The sequence below is a fragment of the Scyliorhinus canicula genome, chromosome 24 (assembly GCF_902713615.1).
Source record: "Scyliorhinus canicula chromosome 24, sScyCan1.1, whole genome shotgun sequence".
NCBI lineage: Eukaryota > Metazoa > Chordata > Chondrichthyes > Carcharhiniformes > Scyliorhinidae > Scyliorhinus > Scyliorhinus canicula.
In genome coordinates, this window is record NC_052169.1 from 18,782,299 (window position 1) to 18,806,778 (window position 24,480).

At 47.9% G+C, this 24,480-nt stretch overlaps 1 protein-coding gene across 2 annotated transcripts in view; it reads left to right on the plus strand.

The window, feature by feature from the left end:
* Window positions 1–24,480, plus strand: part of LOC119956802 (fibrillin-1-like) — a 622,562-nt gene that overhangs the window by 235,467 nt on the left and 362,615 nt on the right. For both annotated transcript variants that reach the window (XM_038784238.1, XM_038784237.1), the window contains exon 9: window positions 18,676–18,828. In XM_038784238.1, coding sequence (XP_038640166.1) covers window positions 18,676–18,828 — 153 coding nt within the window. The remainder of the gene's footprint in view (window positions 1–18,675; window positions 18,829–24,480) is intronic.

Below are 24,480 nucleotides of genomic sequence, written 5' to 3' on the forward strand. Positions count from 1 at the left end.
CCCCTCCACTTCCCTGACTCCCTCAACGCCATGGCCAGCGGTTCAATCGCCAGTGCAAAGAGCAGGGGGGACAGGGGACACCCCTGCCTGGTCCCACGATAAAGCCTAAAATACTCCGATCTCCTTCCATTTGTGACTACATTCGCCATCGGCGCCGCGTAAAGCAGCCTCACCCATTTGATGAACCCCTCCCCAAATCCAAACCTCTCCAGCACCTCCCACAGGTACCCCCACTCAACTCTATCAAGCGCTTTCTCTGCGTCCAGCGCCACCACTATCTCCGCTTCCCCCTCCACTGCCGGCATCATGATAACATTGAGCAGTCTCCGCACATTCGTGTTGAGCTGTCTCCGCACATTCGTGTTGAGCTGCCGCCCCTTGACAAATCCTGTCTGATCTTCATGAATTACCTCTGGCACACAATCCTCTATCCTGGTAGCCAGGATCTTCGCCAGCAACTTAGCGTCTACGTTAAGGAGCGAGATAGGCCTATATGATCCGCACTGCAAGGGGTCCTTATCCCGTTTTAGGATCAAAGAGATCAGTGCCCGCGACATCGTCGGGGGCAAAGCCCCCCCCTCCCATGCCTCATTGAAAGTTCGCACCAGCAGGGGATGCACCAGGTCCGCATATTTTTTGTAAAATTCTGCCGGGAACCCGTCCGGCCCCGGGGCCTTACCTGACTGCATTTGCCCGATCCCCCTGACTAGCTCCTCCAACTCTATCGGCGCCCCCAGCCCCTCTACCAGCCTCTCTTGAACCCTTGGGAAACATAGCCTATTCATGAAGCTCTCCATCCCCTCTCTCCCCCTCGGAGGTTCCGACCGGTACAATCCCTCGTAAAAGTCCCTAAAGATCCCGTTTACTTCTGTCCCCTTCTGCACTACATTTCCACCCCCATCCTTCACTCCCCCAATTTCCCTAGCCGCATCTCGCCTACGGAGCTGATGCGCCAACATCCTGCTCGCCTTCTCTCCATACTCATATACCGCGCCCTGCGCCCTCCTCCACTGTGTCTCCGCCTTTCTGGTGGTCAACAAGTCAAAATTGGCCTGCAACCTGCGCCGTTCTCCCAGCAACCCTTCCTCCGGTGCCTCCGCATATCTCCTGTCCACCTCCAGAAGCTCTCCCACCAGTCTCTCCCTCTCCTTCCTCTCCCTCCTTTTGCCCCAGATGGAGATCAGCTCCCCCCGGATCACTGCTTTCAGAGCCTCCCAGAATTACATTTAGATCTGTGTGACCACTCTGAAGCACTATGGAAGCAGCACCAGCCTTCAGAAGATCCGCATCCAATTACTCCTGAAATTTCCTGGAGAATCTAGTGACCCAGGGATGCTAACTGAAGAGCTTGGTTTTGATTAGCTGGCAGTTGCCAGTTTTTGCAGAACAGTTGAGGTGTGGAGGGACGGTGAGTGTTGCATGGCTGATACTGAAGGTTGAAATGTGTAATTTTGCCAAGTTGAGTGTAGCAGCAGCATTCAAATCTGTTCAACCTTCATCTTAATAAACTTGTTGAATCAAGCAATTGAAAGGAATAAGATACTATTGGCATAAAAGGATCGAATTCATGAGCCAAAGTCTAAATGTCTGGGTGCTGCGTTCACAAATGGCAAGCAACAGAACAGTAAGAAAGGCAAGAATCATTTGCAGAAGCCAATAAATGGATATTTGTCAATTTATTTTCTCTTCCCAAGTGTCCTAATACATCAATTCTGATAAAATAGAAACAGGTGTACTTTTGAAATTAGTTTGCTTTTAATGAACTGGCGCACACTATCAGAAGCACAACACTCTGACAGATTATAAAGCAGGCTTGTTTTGTGGAACAGTTAGATTGAAAATCCTCTATGAAGCCGCTCTCCTGGCAATGGCACTGTGACTGTCTTGGTCTTGATAGCTCATGTTTAAAACCTTAAAGCTATTTTCAAAAGATGATGCATTTATTTTATTAATGTTGCATATATTTTGTATCGGGGGTGAATATGGTGATCTGTTTGTCACAAGTATGACAGCATCAAAATCACAACACTTCCCGAGAGTGATGAGGGCAGCCTTAGAACATAGAACATTAGAACATTACAGCGCAGTACGGGCCCTTCGGCCCTCGATGTTGCGCCGACCCGTGAAACCATCTGAAGCCTATCTGACCTACACTATTCCATTTTCATCCATATGTCTATCCAGTGACCACTTAAATGCCCTTAAATTTGGCGAGTCTACTACTGTTGCAGGCAGGGCGTTCCACACCCCTACTACTCTCTGAATAAAGAAACTGCCTCTGACTTCTGTCTACATCCAACTCATGCAGCATAACCTCCACTTTCTCATTTATCAAACAGGAAATTTGAATGCATTACCACTCCATCATTTGCGCACAGGGCAAAACATTTGTTAACACTATGCAGTTCCTAGTATTACAAATAAAGACCCAAATGATGGAGCTGGAAAAACTGAAATATGCAATTTGAAAGGCTAGCAAGTTTTTGTCCCCATGTATGGTCATATTTATTTAAACCTATCAGTTTAAGTATTGCTGATGTGCAATGCCCTATCCCATTGTAAGTGTCAAACCAATTAGGGGGAGGAATTTGCCACCTTTGTTAGAATGAGCTGAAGCTGAAAATTCAGGTAGTGGCCTGCTAAACACTGCTATAAAACAAATAAGGTACCATGAAAGACAGGAACATTAAACAAATTTGGACACTGTTCTTTGTGTGATACCACTTAAATCTATTTCAGACATTTGAAAAAAAAACAGCAATATTTAAGATAGCTCTACATTCATTGCCATCAATGCCACAGGGCAGAATGATGGAATTGACTGAAGATTGTGGAGATTTAAATAACCTCCTGATTGGATTTTAACTCCACCATTAACAGGAGACTTGTCTTAGTGACTGTTCCTAACAAGATAAAACTTAGGGCGCGATTCTCCCAGAGAGGGAGAAATCGTAAGGCTGGTGTCAAATCCGGGCGTGTTTGACGCCAGCCTCCCCCTCCCCGACCGGGAACCGATTCTGGTCCCCGGTCAGGGCTAGCATGCCACCGCCGTAAACTCCGGCATCGCGGGCTTAACGAATTTCGTTAAGCCCGCTTGCCAGAGTTTGCGCCGGCTGATGCGTCACATGACGTCAGCCGCGCATGCGCGGATTGGAAGACTCCAACCCGCGCATGCGCGGATGACGTCATCGCGCATTTGCGCGAAACCCGCACATGCGCGGGCCGGGATGCCCCTCAGCCGCCCCGCGAAGTGATACAGCGGGGCGGCGGAAGGACAAAGAGTGCGCGGGTATCGGACCCGCTGCCCGCGATCGGTGCCCACCGATCGCGGGCCCACGGCCGTGGTATTGCCGTGCCAATCGGTGCCATGGTTTTAAAAATCGGCACTTTACGGCCGTTTTTACGAACGGCCAGACCAGGTGTGTTTGCCGTTCGTAAAAACAGCCGTAAAGGGCTTGGAACTCGGCCCATCGGCCAGCTGAGAATCGCTGCTGGCCGTAAAAAAACGGCCGCAGCGATTCGTATCGGGAGTCGGGCGTGGGGGGGGGGAGAATAGCGGGAGGGCGTCAGACTAGCGTGGCTGTAAAATTTTACGAACCCCGCTATTCTCCGCACCGTCGTGAGTGCGGAGAATTGCGCCCTTAATTCCTCTGAATAATTGACAAATTTCTATCCAATCAGAAACTTGCTCAAGTGAATGACATATAAAAAGTAGTTCAACCAGCTGAAAAACAGGACAAAATCCAATTTTGAGCCCATCACATAACGTATATATTGGCATAGTGGTATTGTCACTGGACTAATAATCAAGAGATCCAAGGTAATCTCTGGGGACCTGGGTTTGTATTCAATAAAAATCTGGAATTAAAAGTCTGCTGATGACCATGAAACAATTGCCGATTGTTGTAAAATCCCATTCTTTAGGGAAGATTTGCCAACCATACCTGGTCTGGACTACATGTGACTCTAGACACACAGCAACGTTGTAGACTTTTCACCACCCTCCTCAAGAGCAATTAAAACCTGCTCCTGTTTCAATATGTATTTGGATGAATTAGCCCTCTTTAAAAAAAAAAAAATGTAAGGCTTGTTAGAAACAAATTTGTTTTTATTCTTTACTGGAATGTGAGAATCCCTGGCAAGGCTAGCATTTGTTGTTCACCCCTAATTGCCCTTGAGAAAGTGGTGGTGAGCTTTGAATGACTGTAGATGCACCCACAGTGCTGTTAAGAAGTAAGTTCCAGATTTTTGACCCAGTGACAGTAGAGGAACGGTAACATAATTTCAAGTTGGGATGGTGTGTGGCTTTGATCGGGGTAATTGAAGGTGGTGGTGGTCTCAAATCTTGTTCTTCCAGGTGATAGAGGTTGCAGGTAATGAAGCTGCAGGAGCCTTGAATGGTGCATTGCTGCATGGCATCTTGTATATTGTATGTACTGCAACAACTGTGCATTGGTGGTGAAGGGAGTAAATGTTTAATGTGGTAGATGGGGTGCCAATAAAGTGAGCTGATTTCTTCCAGATTGTGCTGATCTTTTTGAATATTGTTGAAGCAGTGTTGTAGATGACTTTAGGGAGTCAAGAGGGTAAGTTATTCGCTTTGGAATTTCCAGCCTCTGACCCTCTCTTGTAGCTACAGTATTTATATGGCTAGTCCAGTTAAGTTTCTGGTCAACAATAATCCCCAGGTTGTTGGTAGTGGATCAATGATAGTAATGCTGTTGAATGTCAAGGGCAGATGGGTTAGATTTACTCTTGTTAGAGTTGGTCATTGCCTAACATATGTGTATTATAAATGTAAATTGCCACTTATCAACCCAAGTATCAATGTTGTCCAGGTCTTGCTGCATAGGGACACTGAATCAGTGTCTGGAATCCTGAATGACACTAATCACTGGAATCATCAATGAACATCCCCATTTCTGATCCTATGATGGAGGGAAGGTCATTGTTGAAACATCTGAAGATGTTTGGGCCTAGGGCACTACCCTTGGGGACTCTTAAACAATGTCTTGAGGCTAACATGATTGTCATCCTTTGTGCGAGATATGACTCGACCCAGTAAACAACTTCCCCTTGATTCTCTTTGGCTTTATCTTTCTGCCACAAGGTCAAATGCAGCCTTGATGTCAAGGGCACATTCCCTCTTGAATTCAACTCTTTAGTCCATGTTTGGGCCAAGGCTGTAATGGAGTCAGAAGTCGTGTGATCCAGGCAGACCCCAAACTGGGCCTCTGTGAACCAGTTATTGCTTTGCAAGTGCTACATGATCACACTGTCAAAGACACCTTCCATTGCTTTATTGATTTTCCAGAGTAGATTGATGGGGAAATAATGGCTGTGGATTTGTCCTTTTTTTTCTTGCGGATAGGATATACCTGGGCAATTTGCCACAGCATTGAGTAGATGCCAGCATTGTAGCAATACTAAAACAGCTTGTATGAAAGCGTGGCTAGTTCTTGAGCTCAAGCCTTCAGTACTTCAGCCAGGATGTTGTCAGAATATTTATGGCGCCACCCCCTCTAGTTAGTTATTTAATTATCTATTTTGCAGAGAGATGGTGTCATAATGGCACTGTCACTAGATTAGTAATCGAGAGATACAGGTTAACACTCTGGGGGCATGGGTTCAAATCCCACCATTGCAGCTGGTGGATTTTAAATTTAATGAATAAATCTGGATTATAAAGCTTGTCTCAGAAATTGTGACTGTGAAGGTATCATCGATTTTAGTAAAAACTCATGGGGGCAGCAAGGTGGTGCAGTGGTTAGCACTGCTGCCTCATGGCACCCTCAGTTCTTCTTCCAAATGGTGCTCAATATAGTGGAATGCTCATTTATCAGCGGAAGGAGGGTTAGAGATAGTAATCAGGTGGATTCCTTGCCCTTAATTGACCTGATGCCATGAGTATTCTTGAGGTCCAAAGTCAATGTTGAGGACTCCAGGGCAAACTCCCTCCCGATTGTATACTTTAAAAAAAAAATCATTTATTCATTTACGGGATGTGGGCATCGCTGGCTTGGCCAGCATTTATTGCCCATCACTAGTTGCCCTTCAGAAGGTGTGGTGAGTTGCCTTCTTAAACTGCTGCAATCCTTGAGGTGTAGTTACACCCACTATGCTGTATTGCGCCACATTCATTGACTGTGTCACCACCTTCTGGGTCTGTGTCATATTAGCCAGTGACTGCGCCATCTCCCTCTGGGACTGGGCTACCTCCCTCTTTGTCTGTGCCCATGTCAGCCAGCGCCTGGGCAATGCCGCTGAAGTTCCCAGCCATGGCCTGCTGTGACTGAGCCATGCTCAAGCATGGCTGCGATGTCCAGGTGGCTCTGGCACGTGGCTTCCTGTGAGAATGCAACCCTGTCCTGGGTCTTGACCAGCGCTGCAGAGAATGACCCAGGCCTTGGACATTCTGATCCATAGCTACAACCGTTGCCCCAATGCCTCCACCGCGGACGCTATCTGTGCGTTGTTGGCCTGGATGGCACATATTGTCAGCACCACCTTTTGCTGCTGCACGCTGTTGGACTCCTCTAACTGCATCTGCAGGCGCTGGATGCTCTCCAGACAACCTCTCATGTAGTCCCTGACTCAGTGACTGCATCTCCACGGTTGATGGGACTGTCTGTTCCAGAAGCCCGAGACTCACTTGGACGGCAGCTAGTTCTTGGGTGGGTCAGCTGTCCAACGGTCTGCCCCCACCTGCTGTAACCGTTCAGCTGTGTGGTGAGCACCAGATAGTGTCCCAGGAACCTCTTCACTAACATGCCCAACCGAGGTGAGTGTCTCTGGGATGGTGGAGGGTGTTGCCGATATCTGTGACGAGAAATCACTGATATCCTCCGACCTGAGCTCTGGGGTCTCCTGACTCTCGGGCAGAGGGCTGCTGTCTGGGTGCTCCAGCAGTGGCACTGGCTCGGGGTGGAAGCCGCCAGGTGGACCCGCTCCGGGTGTAGCAGGGGGTTGGGTTATGGGGCTCAGTGCCAGGGGCACAGTGCTGCCAATTCACCCTGGCTGCCCTGAGGAGGTTATGCAGTTTTTTTCTGCACTGCTGGCCGAACTGGACTATGTTGCCCACAACGCTGACCGTCTCTGCCACCAACGCCCAGGCACGACGAATGGCGGTGGCTGGCAACCTCCTTCCCGAGCCGGGGTACAGGGTCACCCTCCTCTCTTCCACAGCATCCAGGAGGGTCTCCAGCTGATGAGTGGCGATGATGCGTGGGGAGTGAAGTATGTAAATGCGGCTGCAGTTTGTCAGCCTCCTGAGTCTCAATTGCGAAACTGGCGAATCCGGCACCGTTTCTCATTAGAATCAATTGTGTTCCATGTGGCACCGGTGCTAGCCCCTTAACAGTAGCAGAATCAGTCCAGGTGTGGCACCAGTTTTTTTGTCGTGAACGTCCACGGATTCTGCATTGGTGTCAACACTTAGTCTCAGAAACGCAGCAGATGCCTGAGAGAGAAAAATCCTACTCTAAAAATCTGTGATTAAATACTAAAGTTAAAAGCAGAACAGCATTTCTGTTTTAGCTATTACACCCTTCACTGATTTATAACATACTGTAAAAAAGTAAAGGTTAGGAAGGAATTGATGTTGAAAGTTCAGGAAGAGCTGAGGTCAACAGTAATTTATTGAAATTTTATACCAGCTAATTGTAAAAATAAATAAAGGGCAGGTTAGAAAAAATGTATTTATACTGAAGATCATGTGATTATAAATTGTTGTCAAGGAAGAGTTCATAAAACAGTGGGCAACATGGTAGCACATTGGTTAGCACTGTTGTTTCACGGTGCCAGGGTCCCAGGTTCGATTCCCAGCTTGGGTCACTGTCTGTGCAGAGTCTGCACGTTCTCCCAATGTCTGCGTGGGTTTCCTCCGGGTGCTCCGGTTTCCTCCCACGACTCCCGGAAGACGTGCTTGTTAGGTGAATTGGACATTCTGAATTCTCCCTCTGTGTACCCGAACAGAAGCCGCAATGTGGCGACTAGGGGCTTTTCACAGTAACTTCATTGCAGTGTTAATGTAAGCCGACTTGTGACAATAAAGATTATTTTTAAAAATTATTTTACTGGATTTAATAGTTGCTTGAAAAAAAGGAATATTAATGGATATGGTGACTGAGCAGCAGCGTGGAATAAGACTAGGTAACCTGTGGAGAAGAAAATAACTGCCAAGCAATAACATCCAATCATTCTATCATAAATGGAGTCTCTATCAAAATTGGAGTCTCTCTTTCAAACCAATGTTGCAAAGATTTAGATAGGCCACCTAATCCAGGTCATTCTCCATTCAAATACTGACATGTAGAGGTAAGATACTAGGGCCTTCACAACATTTCCAAATAAAACAACAAGCCAGTATGCAAAATTATATTTAATATTTGTTGCAGAAATCTATAATGACCTTGACGTCTACAAAAGAGAACAAACGTTCTGTTTCTAATTATTGTTTGGCCTGCGTAAGACATTGTTCTGGTGTTAGTAAGCTGTTGTCTGTGCCATATGACATGCATGCTTTCACACAGCACAATCTTTTAAATGCAGACTCTTCTACAGATTTCATTTCTAGTTAGAACTTAATAAACACAAACTCGGGGGGCTAACATTTCTCACCTTCTAACCTTCAGGGGCCAAGCCCTAACCTTGAGGGGCTAGGTCCGCGCCAGAGTGGTTGGCGCCCCGCCGGCCGGCGGGAAAGGCCTTTGGCGCTACGCCAGCCGGGGCCAAAGGGACTTCGCCGGCCAGCAGAAGTCCGCGCATGCGCTGGAGCGTCAGCGGCTGCTGATGTCATCCCTGCGCATGCGCAGGGGAGGGGGTCACTTCTGCATCCGCCATCGTGAAGACTATGGCGAACGCGGAAGGAAAAGAGTGCCCCCACGGCCAATTGGTGGGCCTGGTGCAAGATTTTAGAGGGACACAACCGGCTGAAGCATTTGCAAACTTTTTTTTACAAATCTGGCACTCACTATTACACCTAATATGTGATAATGGTGAATATTGCAACAGGAATTTACATTACTACATGCCTCACAGCATGAAGATTCTCCAAGAGCTTGGCATGAAGAAAGCAAAAATAGTAGAACAGGAGGGGAAAATAGAGATGGTTATGGTGGGAGACCGAAGGCTTGGGTGAAGAAAAAAGGTTCAAGAAAGATTTTAAAAAGCAGTCAGTTGTCAGGGCAGAAGAAATCAGATGAGTAATGTGCAAATGAACAACGTTTGATAGGGCCAAGGACAAGCCTGATGGTAGAAGAGCAGACGGTGCACCTAAGGCCGGAGAAGACCACTTCTCTGCCAGTGCCCCAGCCCCCGCCAGACACAACCACCTACCTTCCACAAGGTCAGACTTCTCCCATCGGTCCTGTGACCATCCAGCCACCAGCTGCAGCTGCCGACTGTGGAAGTGAGGGAAACGCGGCGGTGAGACTGAAGCAACGCGGTTTCAAGACTCCTCTCCCCAATATACTCCTGGCAAACGTCCAAGCGATCGAAAACAAGCTGGATGAACTTACTTCTCAGAGGGAAGTAAGAGACTGCTGTGTGCTCTGTTTCACAGAGACATGGCTCACCCCCGCCTCACCAGATTGTGCCATACAACCTGAAGGCTTTTCAATTCATCGGGCGGACCGCACCGCGTCATCAGGCAAAGCGAAGAGTGGAGGGGTTTGCCTCTTCATCAACTCCTCCTGGTGCTTGGATGTGGCGACCCTGGCGACCTACTGCTCCCCGGACCTGGAATACCTGACCGTGAAGTGCCGCCCATACTATCTTCCATGTGAGTTCACTTCAGCCATTATCACAGTGGTCTACATCCCATCCCAGGCAGAAGTGAAGAAGGCGCTGGACAAACTGTACACAGTTATAAACAACTACGAAACAACACCCAGAGGCCTTGTTCATCGTGGCCGGGGACTTCAACAAGGCCAATCTTGTGTGTATTGCCAAAATTCCACCAGCACATCTCCTGTCCCACCAGAGGCGACAACACTCTTGACCACTGCTACTCAAAAATCCAGGGCGCCTACCTTTCCATCCCCCGACCGCACTTTGGGAAATCAAACCATAAGACGGTTGCTCCTTCTCCCGGCATATAAGCAGAAATTCAAGTGGGAGAATCCAGCTAAGAAGGTCGTGCAATGCTGGTCCAAGGAAATGGAAGAGCTCCTAGGGGACTGCTTAGAGACAGTGGACTGATCCATATTTAAGAACTCAGCGTACCAAATTAAATGAGTATGCCACCACTGTCTCAGACTTCATCAACAAGTCAGCTTTGATTAGTAATATTGAATGTAGCTTTTGCACATTTTGGAGCTACATGATGTGTATAAGGTTTTTTTTAAATGTCTTTCATTCAATTTTCTGTTACCTGGAACATGATTGTCCATGCTATAATTACAGTTCCATAGACAATAGATCCTTTCTGGTATCTTTTCAAGTTCCAAACTTTTTAAAATTCATTTATGGGATATAGGTATCACTGGCAAGGTGAGCATTTATGTCTATCTTTAATTACTCATGAGAAGGTGGTGGTGAGCTGCCTTCTTGAACTGCTGCATTCCATATAATGGATTTACATCCACAGTGTTGTTAGACAGACTTCTCGGATTTCAACAGTGAAGGAACTGCGTATGTTTTCAAGTCAGATGGTGTGTGATTGAAGGAAAGCTTGCAGGTAGTAGAGTTCCTATTTGCCAATGGCCCTCGTTTTTCTAGGCGGTATAATTCATATGTTTCGAATGGGTTGTTGAAGACGTACTGCTGCTGTTGTCAGAGCTGCATTCATCTGGGCAAGTGGAGAGTGTTCCATCACAATCCTGGGGCGAAATTCTCCGACACCCAGCAGGGTCGGAGAATCGCCTGGGGCCGCCGAAAGTCCCGCCCCCGCTGTGGCAGAGATTCTCCGCCACCCGGGAATTGGCGGGGATGGGAATCATGCCACTCCGATCGGCGAGGCCCCTGCGGCGATTCTCCGGCCCGAATGGGCCGAAGTCCCGCCGTTGGGAGGCCTCTCCCGCCGCCGAGGTTTGAACCACCTCTGGTGGCGGCGGTATCGGCGCGCGACCGGGCCCCCGGGGGGGTGCCCCCACGGTGGCCAGGCCCGCGATCGGGTCCCCCCGCTCAGACTCCGGGCCAGTGCCCTGGGTGCACTCTTTCTCCTCCGCCGCCGCCACGGCCTCCGCCATGGCGGAAGCGGAAGAGAAACCCACATCGCGCATGCGCCGGTGGTGACGTCAGCGGTAGCTGGCCGCTGATGTCACCGCCGGCGCATGCGCCGACCGGCGAAAGCCTTTCGGCCAGCCCCGCTGCCGGGTGGCGGGCCTGAAAGGCCGCTGGACCCGGTTTTTTACGGCAGTCTTCTGGTGCCAACCGCTCCGGCGCGGGGCTAGCCCCCAAAGGTGCGAAAAATTCCCCACTTTTGGGGAGGCCCGACCCCGGAGTGGTTGGCGCCACTCCCCTACGCTGGGACCCCCGTCATGCCGGGTAGGGGAGAATCCCGCCCCAGGTATGTACTTTGTAGATGATGGAGAGACTTTGAGGAGTCAGGAGATGAGTTGCGCACTGCAGAATTGCTCTTGTAGCCATAGTATTTATATGCCTGGTCCAGTTAAGTTTCTGTGGTAACCTCAAGAGGTTGATGGTAGGGACGTTCAATGATGGTAATACTGTTGAATGTCACGGAGAGATAGCTATATTCTCTCTTGTTGGAGATGGCCATTGCCTGACACTTGTGTGGCACAAATGTTACTTGCCATTTAATAGTCCAAGCGTGAATTTTGTCTAGTTCTTGCTATCTGCAAAAATGGGCTGTTTCATTATCTAAGAAGTTTTAAAATTATTTTCAGAGTTTTTTAGTCTCCTGCTTCACCTCAGCTTCCATAAAAAATAATAATAATCTTTTTATTGTCACAAGTAGGCTTAAATTAACACTGTAATGAAATTACTGGGAAAAGCCCCTCGTCACCACATTCCGGCGCCTGTTCGGGTACACGGAGAATTCCGAATTCTAAGCTGATACGGGAATTGAACCCACGCTGCTGGCCTTGTTCTGCATCACAAACCAGCTGTCAAGCCCACTGATCTAAACCAGCCCCCAAGGTGGCAAGTCCCCACTTATAAATACATGCACCAATTCTCACCCGCGAGACTCCTACCTAAGAGCGGCAGAGTGGGGATGGCTAAGAGCGGCAGGTGGGATCTATCCCAGGTTACTGAAGGAAGCGAGGGTTGAAATAGCTGGGGCCTTAACAGACATCTTTGCAGCATCCTTGAGCACGGGTGAGGTCCCGGAGGACTGGAGAATTGCTAATGTTGTCCCTTTGTTTCAGAAGGGTAGCAGGGATAATCCAGGGAATTATAGACCTGTGAGCTTGACGTCAGTGGTAGGCAAACTGTTGGAGAAGATACTGAGGGATAGGATCTATTCACATCTGGAAGAAAATAGACTTATCAGTGATAGGCAGCATGGTTTTGTGCAGGGAAGGTCATGTCTTACAAACCTAATAGAATACTTTGAGGAAGTGACAAAGTTAATTGATGAGGGAAGGGCTGTAGATGTCATATACATGGACTTTAGTAAGGCGTTTGATAAGGTTTCCCATGGCAGATTGATGGAAAAAGTGAAGTCGAATGGGGTTCAGGGTGTACTAGCTAGATGGATAAAGAACTGACTGGGCAACAGGAGACAGAGAGTAGTGGTGGAAGGGAGTGTCTCAAAATGGAGAAGGGTGACTAGTGGTTTTCCACAGGGATTCGTGCTCGGCTCACTGTTGTTTGTGATCTACATAAATGACCTGGAGGAAGGTATAGGTGGTCTGATTAGCAAGTTTGCAGATGATACTAAGATTGGTGGAGTTGCAGATAGCGAGGAGGATGTCAGAGAATACAACAAAATATAGATAGATTGGAGAGTTGGGCAGAGAAATGGCAGATGGAGTTCAATCCAGGCAAATGCGAGGTGATGCATTTTGGAAGATCAAATTTAAGAGCGGACTATATGATCAATGGAAGAGTCCTGGGGAAAATTGATGTACAGAGAGATCTGGGAGTTCAGGTCCATTGTACCCTGAAGGTGGCAACGCAGGTTGATAGAGTGGTCAAGAAGGCATACAGCATGCTTGCCTTCATCGGCCGGGGTATTGAGTACAAGAGTCGGCAGGTCATGTTACAGTTGTATAGGACTTTGGTTCGGCCACATTTGGAATACTGCATGCAGTTCTGGTCGCCACATTACCAGAAGGATGTGGATGCTTTAGAGAGGGTGCAGAGGAGGTTCACCAGGATGTTGCCTAGTATGGAGGGTGCTAGCTATGAAGAAAGGTTGAGTAGATTAGGATTGTTTTCGTTGGAAAGACGGAGGTTGAGGGGGGACCTGATTGAGGTCTACAAAATTATGAGAGGTATGGACAGGGTGGATAGCAACAAGCTTTTCTCAAGAGTGGGGGTGTCAGTTACAAGGGGTCACGATTTCAAGGTGAGAGGGGGAAAGTTTAAGGGAGATGTGCGTGGAAAGTTTTTTACGCAGAGGATGGTGGGTGCCTGGAACGATTTACCAGCGGAGGTGGTAGAGGTGCGCACGATAGCATCATTTAAGAGGCATCTAGACAGGTATATGAACGGGCGGGAACATAGGGAAGTAGACCTTGGAAAATAGGAGACAGGTTTAAATAAAGAATCTGGATCGGCGCAGGCTGGGAGGGCCGAAGGGCCTGTTCCTGTGCTGTACTTTTCTTTGTTCTTTGATTATCGCAGAGGGGTAAAGCATGAAACATCCAAGCCACAAATTATGTTTAAATCCATGCAAATAGTGGTTTTTCATTTACCCGCCGCACAGGATGCAAATTTCGATAACGTGCCAGTGAAGGAACGGAGCATGGCATTGGAATCTTGGGCGGGATTCTCCCCTACCCGGCGGGGCGGGGGGTCCTGGCGTGTTGGAGTGGCGTGAACCACTCCGGTGTCGGGCCACCCCAAAGGTGCTGAGACGGGCCAAGCCCTAACATTGAGGGACTAGGCCCGAGCCGGAGTGGTTGGCGCCCCGCCGGCCGGCGGGAATGGCCTTTGGTGCCACGCCAGCCAGGGCCGAAGAGACTTCGCCAGCCGGCGGAAGTCCGCGCATGCGCTGGAGCGTCAGCGGCAGATGACGTCATCCCCGCGCATGCGCAGTGGAGGGGGTAACTTCCGCCTCCGCCATCGTGAAGACTATGGCAAAGGCGGAAGGAAAAGAGTGCCCCCACGGCACAGGCCCGCCGGCCGATCGGTGGGCCCCGATCGCAGGCCAGGCCACCGTGGGTGCACCCGCCGGGGCCAGATCACACAGCGCCCCCCCCCCCCCCCCCCAGGACCCCGGAACCCGCCTGCGCCGCCTAGTCCCGCCGGTAAGGTAGGTGGTTTGATCCACGCCGGCATGACAGCGGCGGGACTTCGGCCAATCGTGGGCCGGAGAATCGCCGAGGGGGGGTGGCGCAATTCCTGCCCCCGCCGAATCTCTGATGCCGGAGACTTCAGGATATGGCGGGGGTGGGATTGACGCCGGCGCCCGACCCGGCAGGGGGGTCGGAGAATCCCGCCCCTGGTGCGGTTCTCCACCCGATTCTAATTCTCGATGCCGGCAACGCAAAGTGGAGAATTCAGCCCATGGTGTAGGGTTGTGAGAGATGTGGTGAAAGACAATAAAGTAGGTATCCAAGCGGGATCGCAAATCACGTGCAATTCAGCTCCGGCAGAACAGTTTCCCAAATGGCGAATTTCTCCCAATGTCTCGGTACCAACACTGCTCAGTGCTCCCATCTATTGTATTATTTTCCAGCGGCTGTTACCACGCTGCCACGTGTCTATGAGGCTCCTGCATCGCAATTCAATGAAAATTATTGCAAAAATGAAATAACTTATCTGGGGAATTTTTAAAAATTGATTTACAGTACCCAATTCATTTTTTCCAATTAAGCGGCAATTTTGGCATGGCCAATCCACCTAGCCTGCACATCTTTGGGTTCTGAGGGCGGAACCCACGCAAACACAGGGAGAATGTGCAAACTCCACACGGACAGTGACCCAGAGCCGGGATCAAACCTGGGACCTCGGCGCCATGAGGCTGCAGGGCTAACCCCCTGCGCCACCGTGCTGCCAGAACTTATCTGGAATAAATTTTAAATCTAAGTTGCTGTTCACCCAAACATACTCAGTAAAATAATTAAAATCATATTTAATCTTATTTAATTCGGTAAAGTCACACATTAATTTGGCAAATTGATCAATCACATTTTTATATTTAATTCATTCTAAAATCAATGAACATTTATTTTCTAACACTTAAATGAGCACCAATGGACAATGAAGCTATGAAAGGATTTGAAGATACAGATGAGAATTTTAACCAAAGTTCCTTGACTGGGAGTAAATGTAGGTCATTTCATGGCATTCCTTTCATCCCTCTTATATCATCCCCATTCCACTCCTAATTTATCCCGTTTGTGCCATCCCTATTCTCCCTTCTATCTCTCCCATGCCATCCTATCCCAATACCTCTCTGGCATTCCCATGTTCTGCTACCCTCACTCCTCCAACACTGGATCTGAAACTACCTTTATTTAGGGAGGAAATGGTGAAACTGGTTGCATCCTGAAAATGTTGACGTTTCAATGCTGTATTTTGCTGAATGTTCTGTGACGATCTGTCGTTTTTGAAGTTCCACTTTATCTCATAGATGGATGTGTTAATAGCTACCCTGCTCACAGTAATAAATCAAACTGAGGAATGTCTAGAGGTCTGCAGGGGATATAGATAGTAGATTAAGCTTTAAAATGCTCAAGCTTTAGTCATTTCAGTGTGAATTAAGGGACCCCTACATGTCCTGTGATACTGACGGAAAGGCTGTTTCTTGCAAATTGTTCCTCCGCTGACAAATATTTTCTGGTTTTATGGTACTACTTTTGGTTGTTAGTTGAGGGTGTTGAGACCACAATTAAAATGGTTTGTCTTGATTCATAGATGTTTACAGCATAGGAGGCCATTCAGCCCATTGTGTCCACACTGGTCAATAAAGATCTGACTACACTAATCCCATTTTTCAGCACTTGGCCCATGGTTATGGTAGTGCAAGTGAATATCTAAATACTTTTTAAATGTTACAAGAGCTTCTGATTCAACCACCCTTTCAGGCAGTGAGTTCCAGACTCCCACCAACCTCTGGGAGAAAAACATTCTCCTTAACTTCCCTCTTAGCCTTCTACCTCTTACCTTAAATCTATGCCCCCTGGTTATTGACCCCTCTGCGAATGGAAAATGTGCCTTCCTATCCACTCTATCTATGCCCCTCATAATCTTTTACACCTCTGTCAGGTCCCCTCTCAACCTTTGTTGCTCCGAGGAAATCCTCCCCAGCCTATCCAATCTTTCCTCATAACTTAGACCCTCCAGCCCAGGCAGCGTCCTGGTAAATCTCCTTTGCACCCTCTGCAGTGCAATTTAGGTTTGTTGACCTCTTTTCTGAAAAGACGTGTAAGCTTCAAAAGGAATTTAGAGAACAGCAATAATGCTGGTTTTAATTTATTGAGATTTAGTGAATTCATCGTATTTTCATTGAAAAAGAAAATGTTAGCACTTTAAGAAGGAGAAAGGATTATATATTGTTAAGATCATGAAGGATGCTCATGCCATGATTGAGAAATTTGTGCTGCTTGAAAACAACAGATTTTCACTCAAATATATCTGAAAGAGCAACTGGTTCGCACTACGACGGCATATTTTACCTGCTGATAAGTAAATCATAAAATCAGTTTGGGTATAAAACCTTTCCAACAATAGACCAGCAATAGACCTAAAGAAAATGCAACATTTAGAGTCAACTAATTGGACTAACACCTCCCCGTAATAAATGTTGCCTCAGTTAAAGTATCTAGAAAAGAAGGGGGAATGGGTACTTTCACAAGTCCATATTCCCAGGGTGGAGACTTACCCATACTAACATATGAAATAGGGACAGAAGTGCACCATTTAATCCCTCAAGCCTGTTGCGCCATTCAGTAAGGTCATGGCTGATCTGTTGTGTTTTGAGTTCCTTTCACCTCCCCCGAGCCGATAACCCGAATCCTAGCACTAAGCTAGCAACGCAGCCATCTGGACTCTCGCTTTTTGCTGCAGAGAACAGTGTCAATTCCCCTCACAATACTGTCCCCTCCCATCACTCCATTTCTTTTTGTTCCCCCACTTGAATTACTTCCTGTACCACGGTGCCGTGGTCAGTTTGCTCATCCACCCTACAGCGCCAGCTCTAATCCACACAAGCTGCAAGATCCTCCGATACCCGCGCACTTTTTGTTCTTCCGCCACCCCGCAGGATCAGTCCGCGGAGCGGCTGAGGGGCATGACGGCCTGCGCATGCGCGGGTTTGACGCGTCTGCATGATGACGTCATCCACGCATGCGCGGGTTGGAGCAGTCCAACCCGCGCATGCGCGGCTGACGTCATCGTACGCGTCAGCCGCCGTGACTCTTGGCGGGCGGAGTTAGCGACGTTCGCTAACTCCATGTCGCTGTGATTGCCCCGGCCCCGATACTAGCCCTGCCCGGGGGGCAGAATCGGGTCCCGGGACGAAGCTCTGAGGCTGGCATGAAACACGGCCAGTTTCACGCCAGCCTTCACGGCACGCCGGATTTGCGGAGAATCGCACCCAATGTGTTTTAAATAATTGCTTAATTATATTATTAATTCATTCATGCTACATTTTCATATATTATATTAACTTTACCACCAATTTGTGTATTATTTTAAACCTTTGGGATAGAACAGAATTTACCCACTTATCAGAAGATACGATCAGCTAAACAATCATGGCTGATATTTTTTTCATCCCCGTTCTACTGCCTTCTCCCCATAACCCTTGACCTCCTTATTAATCAAGAACCTACCTATCTCTGTCTTAAAACATTCAACTGATTTGGCCTCCACAGCCTTCTGCGGCAAAGAGTTCTACAGATTCACAACTCTCTGAAGAAATTCCTCTTCATCTCTGTTATAAAGGATCGTGCCTTCAGTCTGAGATTGTGTCCTCTAGTTCTAGTTTTCCTACTGGTGGAAACATCATCTCCACATCCAATCTATCCAGGCCTCGCAGTAACTTAGATTATTTGACTTTTTATAACTGTAGTATTATGCTTTAAATAAAAATAGACAACTGATACTGTTTGTTGCCATGATTGGTTAATAGCAGATTCTCAAAATACAAATCCGTTAAATATGCTTTTTTTTCTTTTATTTTTTCTTCTTTTTTTAAAATAAATTTACAGTACCCAATTCATGTTTTCCAACTAAGGGGCAATTTAGCGCGGTCAATCCATCTAGCCTGCACATTTTTTTGGGGGGTTGAGGGGGCGAAGCCCACGCAACCACGGGGAGAATGTGCAAACTCCACATGGACAGCGACCCAGAGCCCGGATCGAACCTGGGACCTCGGCGCCGTGAGGCCCCAGTGCTAACCCACTGTGCCACCGTGCTGCCCCTAAAATATGCTTTCTCTGCAGTAAAAAAATACAAGTTCCAAATTGGAAAAATTTACAGTGGCCTACTTAATGCTAATTGTGTAATGTTATGAACATGTATTTAAATATAGCAAATTTCTTAGTGGATTTGCGTTACTTGCATAAACCAATAACTGAATTTCCTTTTCAACAGATGGACGTACTGGAATTTGTTATTCCAGTCTGGTTAATGGCCGTTGTGCTAATGAACTTCCAAGACCGTACACCAAATTACAGTGCTGTTGCAACAGTGGTCGATGTTGGACAGCTGGTATGATTCCAGAGATGTGTCCAATGCGTGGAACTGGTATGTCTTGTTTGTGTTTTTATTTTATGTCATGGCTGTAATTTTTAAAAGATGTGCACATATTTCACTGCCCACCGCAACTGTCCTCAGATTTTCTTTCTGTACCAGGTAAGACAAAATAAGCTTGTATAATTGGGGGATTTGCTGTGGGATTCATCAAGTGGAAGTTTGTTTCATTGGTTGGTCTTTGTATTGGCTCCAACTTCAAATGGGGTGTTTAATTACATAGCAGAATTCAGTTATTGAAGAAGGACTAATGAAATTCAAAAATTACAGAAGGCTTAATTTTTAATTTTGATCCTCCTTTTGGAAGGCCCGCTAGAACTACTGAATTATTCAAAATTTAGTTATTTGTAATACTGCTCATGTTTTGAGATCACATTTTATAGATGTGTACAAAATTATGATTGGTATAGATAGGAAGAAACCTTTCACCTTAGTAGAGGGGTCAACAACCGGAGGCATAGATTTAAGGTATGGGGCAGGTGATTGGGGGAATTTAAGGAAATACTTTTTCACCTGGAGGGTGATGGAAATCTGCAACTCACTGCCTGTGGCAGAGGTGGCTACTTTCACAACATTTAAGAAGCATTTAGGTGAGCACTTGAAACACCATAGCATACAAGGCTTTGGATCAAGTGTTGGAAAATGGGATTAGAATAGATAGGTTTTTGATGGCCTGCACAGACACGATGGACCTCTTTCTTTGCCTTAAAATGTTATGGATTCTGTTGTTACGTTTTTAAAAGTAAAATCTTTTTTAAGTTGCTCCGCTCCACTCTTAGCTTTTCAAAAATGGCACCTTGCATTTAATCTCGCGATGATTATTATAGTATTCCTGCATTTGTAAATTAAATCTTGTAGTTATCAGCATAGCCAGTGTGCCTGACAATGCCACCCGGGCACCTTGGCAGTGCCAGGGTGGTGGTGCCAGGCTAGCAGTGCCAAGGTGCTGGGTGCCAGAGGGAGAGCCAAGGGGTCACCCTGCCCTGTCTCCAACCACCAGGGGGTCTCTACTGGCTTGGGAAATTCCTTGGGTGCCGTTAAGCCTGGTCCACAATTGTGTGGACCAGTACTAAACAGCGCCCCGTTCAAACCTCTTGAGGAGGCTGTTAGTTTCCAGGTTACAGGAGAATCAGAAAGGCTCATTTAAATATGTTAATTTGGATCTTGCCCAGCGCGAATAAGATCCAGATCTCGACATCTCGCAAGGTTCGGATGAATCTCGCAAGACATCTCAAGTTGTGAATCTCGCGAGAAGCCTCTTGAGGGGTTCACCGGCCTCAACATGTCACCAAGTCAGGTGTGACAAGGCTGGTATATTGCGCCCCTTGGTTCGAACATCATAACCAGGGGAAACATCTTTTCCTGTCTAAACTCCAGGGAACAAAGGCCCAGTCTATTTAATTGTTCCTCATTGGACAGTTCCTCCATTCCAGGAATTAATTTAGTGAACCATCATTACACACCATCCGTTGCCCTTAGTGTTGTGTGGGGTTACTGGGTTATGGGGATAGGGTTGACCTTGGGTAGGGTGCTCTTTCCAAGAGCCGGTGCAGACTCGATGGGCCGAATGGCCTCCTTCTGCACTGTAAATTCTATGAAATTCTACACTCCATCCATAGCAAGTAGATTCTTCCTTGGGGAACTGTGCTGAGGAGAAATTCAGAGAGCAGCCTGGGAAGGTAAGTGATATAAAAACTGCGACCTTCACTTTGGGAGCTGTGCTCAACAGGAAGGTAAGTGATCAGACTGGGGGTAAAAGAAATTGGCTAATAGGGAAACTGTGCTAAATTTGAAAATCAGTTTAAATTACCATTTATAAATTGCTTTCAGACTGAGGTAATGAGGAGAAATTTTTTTTAAAGTTTTTAAAAAATAAAAAAAAAAACAATTAGGAACTCATGAAATAAAATAGAGTTGGAGGGTCCAGTGATGTATTGTTCCAGCATGATGTGGAAGCTGGAGGACCCCATTGTGGTTCCCAGTTACCACATCTGTAGTAAGTGTTGGTTTCTTGAGGAACTCCGGCTCAGAGTTGATGAATTGGATTCTGAGCTTTGGACGCTGCCACACATCGGGGAAGGGGTGTGGTACACTGTGTTTCAGCAGGCAGTACACCCGTGAGGTTAAATACCTTGAATTCGGCCAGTGCTCAGGGACAGGACGGTGTGGCTGCTTGTGAGGCAGGTAGAGGGATCCAGGAGGAAGGGTTTAAGGGGCCTCAGCCCTTCGCCTTGTCCAACATGTTCGGAATTCTTTCTCCCTGTGTGGACGGGAACGGGGACTGCAGGGAGGATGAGCAAACTGACCACTGTTTGCTCATCCTGCCTAATTTTATACCAAAGCCCTTTTTTAAGTGGCATAATGCGGTGATCTCTGGGTTTGTGCGGGCGGGTAAAACCCAGCGAGCAAGGAAGTGCGGGTGGGGCGGAGCCGATAGTGGGGGAGGGTTGGCACTGCCGAGCATTAGGAACTGGGAGGCAAATATAGTCATGATTAGGAAGTGGGTAGTGGGGGAGGTAACGGTGTGGGAGCAGATAGAGGCAGCCTCATGTAACGGCACAAGTTTGCGGGCTTTGGTAACGGCTGCTCTTCCGTTCTCGCCGGCCCGGTACTCCACAAGTCAGATAGTAGTGGCGGCTGTGAGAGTTTGATGTCAGTGGCGGAAGCATATAGGAGTGGAAGGATCATCGGTATGGGGTCCAATCTGTGCTAATCACTGGTTTGTGCTGGGGAGGTTAGGTGGGGGGTTTTGGAGGTTGCAGAGAGCAGGTATTGATCGGCTGGGGGATCTGTTTATTGACGGGAGCTTTCCCTATTGGGAGGATCTGGAAAAGGATTTTGAATTGCTGGGAGGGATTGGGTTTCGTTATCTGCAGGTGAGGGATTTTGTGCGAAGGCAGGTTTAGACCTTTCCGCTTCTACCATCATGGGGGATACAGGACAAGGTAGTTTCAAGAATGGGAGTGGGGGAGGGAAAGGTATCGGAAATCTACAAAGAACTTATGGAGTGGGAGGAAGCCCTGAGTAGACACATCATGTCGCAGGCTCAGCTTGATACAATTCAAGGTGGTTCACCGGCGCACATGACGGTGGCCCGGATGAGCAGGTTTTTTTGCGTGGAGGACAGGTGTGTGAGGTGTGCAGGAGGGCCCGCAAATCATGTCCACATGTTTTCGGCATGTCCAAAGCTTAGGGCATTCTGGCAAGGATTTGCGGATGTCATGTCCACGGTGCTAAAAATGAGGGTGCCGCTGAGTCCAGAGGTGGCGATGTTTGGAGTGTCGGAACAACCGGGAGTCCAGGGGGCGAGAGAGGCTGACGTTTTGGCCTTTGCCTCCTTGGTAGCCCAGAGACGGATCTTATTAGCGTGGAGGGACTCGGAGCCCCCAAAACCAGGGGCATGGGTTAGCGACATGGCTGGATTTCTTAGGCTTGAGAAAATTAAGTTCGCCCTGAGAGGATCAATGTTAAGGTTTGTTCGGAGGTGGCAGCCGTTTATCGACTTCTTCAGGAAAAACAGATTCAATAATGGGGGGGGGGGGGAGTTTGGGATTAATGGGGGCAGTGGGAGTGAGGTTAGTTTAGTTTAGGTGGGAACAGTGAGAAGAGGTGGAGGGGGGTGTTACACACTGAATTATGTTTGCATTTGTATTTGTATCTTTTGTTATAAAACCATAAATGCCTTAATAAAATATTTGTCAAAAAGAAAAGGCTCAGGGGAGGTTAGTAAAGTTTTCAGAACACATAACAGAACAGAAAGTATAGAAGGTGGCTGGAATCTAACTTCACGCAGAGCAAAAACGGTGACAAATACGAGATGGTCAATGCAGGACTGAGGGTGTTGTACCTAAATGCATGCTGTGTACGGAACAGGTATATGAGCTTGTTGTGCACATTGAAATTGGCCAGTGGCTGCAGTGGGATCAGGGCTGGAATCTAAATATCCAAGGATATGTGTATTAGCGAAAGGACAGAGGGCAGCAGAGCAGAGCTACTGATTGGCTGTTCCGGGGAGAGTTGCATACGTGCAGTGCGGTCAGCCTAATTTGAAGGTGGTTTGTGGAGGGGCTGTTGACAAGTGACAGTTAAACCTTCAGTGTTTCCCCCCCCTACCTCCTCCTCTAACCAAAAAAAACCAACCACGGTCGTTGGGAAGCGGGAGCAGGGGCCTGTCAGGAAGGTGAGTGAGTGCCTTTAAATTTGCTTACCTTTCAGCGGGAGCAGCCTCCGGATTTTCGGTGGGAGCAGGGGCCTGTCAGGAAGGTGAGTGAGTGCCTTTAAATTTGCTTACCTTCCAGCGGGAGCAGCCTCCGGATTTTCGGCGGGAGCAGGGGCCTGTCGGGAAGATGAGTGCCTGTAACAAGTCGGGCAGTTGCTAAACCCGAGACACTACACTTGCAGTGTCCCCCACTCTTCCGAAGGGTTTGAGGGAATATGAGGTAAGAAGCTTGCGCAGGTCAAAGAGACACAGCCGGAGTGAGGCACATCCAGAGTGGGAATTGCAACTTGGTAATTTGGTACAGTGAGGTAATTCGGTGCAGAGTGAGAGAAGGTGCTTTTTCGGAGGTGCTTTTTAACCCTGGTAAGTGACTGGTAAGTAGTTTTTCTTTTCATTGTCTAATTTATTTATTTTTATTTTGAAATTGTAGTTGTATAAGTTTACCTAAGGTTTAAGACATGGCAGGAGATCCCAGACCCGTGTCATGCTCCTCGTGTGCGATGTGGGAGCTCAGGGACACGTCCACTGTCCCTGGCTCTTTCACGTGCAAGAAGTGTGTTCAGTTGCAGCTCCTGTTAGACCGCTTGACGGCTCTGGAGCTGCGGATGGACTCACTTTGGAGCATCCATGATGCTGAGGAGGTCGTGGATAGCACATTTAGCGAGTTGGTCACACCTCAGGTGAAAATTAATGAGGGAGATAGAAAATGGGTGACCAAAAGAAAGAGCAAGAGTAGGAAGGCAGTGCAGGTGTCCCCTGCGGTCATCTCCCTGCAAAACAGATATACTGCTTTGGATACTGTTGAGGGAGATGGCTCACCAGGGGAAGGCAGCAGCAGCCAGGTTCATGGCACTGTGGCTGGCTCTGCTGCGCAGCAGGGCAGGAAGAAAAATGCCAGGGCTATAGTGATAGGGGACTCGATCGTAAGGAGAATAGACAGGCGGTTCTGTGGACGCATTCGAGACTCCAGGATGGTATGTTGCCTCCCTGGTGCAAGGGTCAAGGATGTCTCGGAGCGCCTGCAGGACATTCTGTGGGGGGGGGGGGGAGGGTGAACAGCCAGCTGTCGTAGTGCACATAGGCACCAACGATATAGATAAAAAAACGGGATGAGGTCCTACAAGCGGAATTCAGGGAGTTAGGAGTTAAACTAAAAAGTAGGACCTCAAAGGTAGTAATCCCAGGATTGCTACCTGTGCCACGAGCTAGTCAGAGTAGGAATGTCAGGATAGATAGGATGAATGCGTGGCTCGAGAGATGGTGCAAGAGGGAGGGATTCAAATGCCTGGGGCATTGGGACCGGTTCTGGGGGAGGTGGGACCAGTACAAACCGGACAGTCTGCACCTGGGCAGGACTGGAACCGATGTCCTAGGGGGGATGTTTGCTAGAGCTGTTGGGGAGGGTTTAAACTAATGTGGCAGGGGGA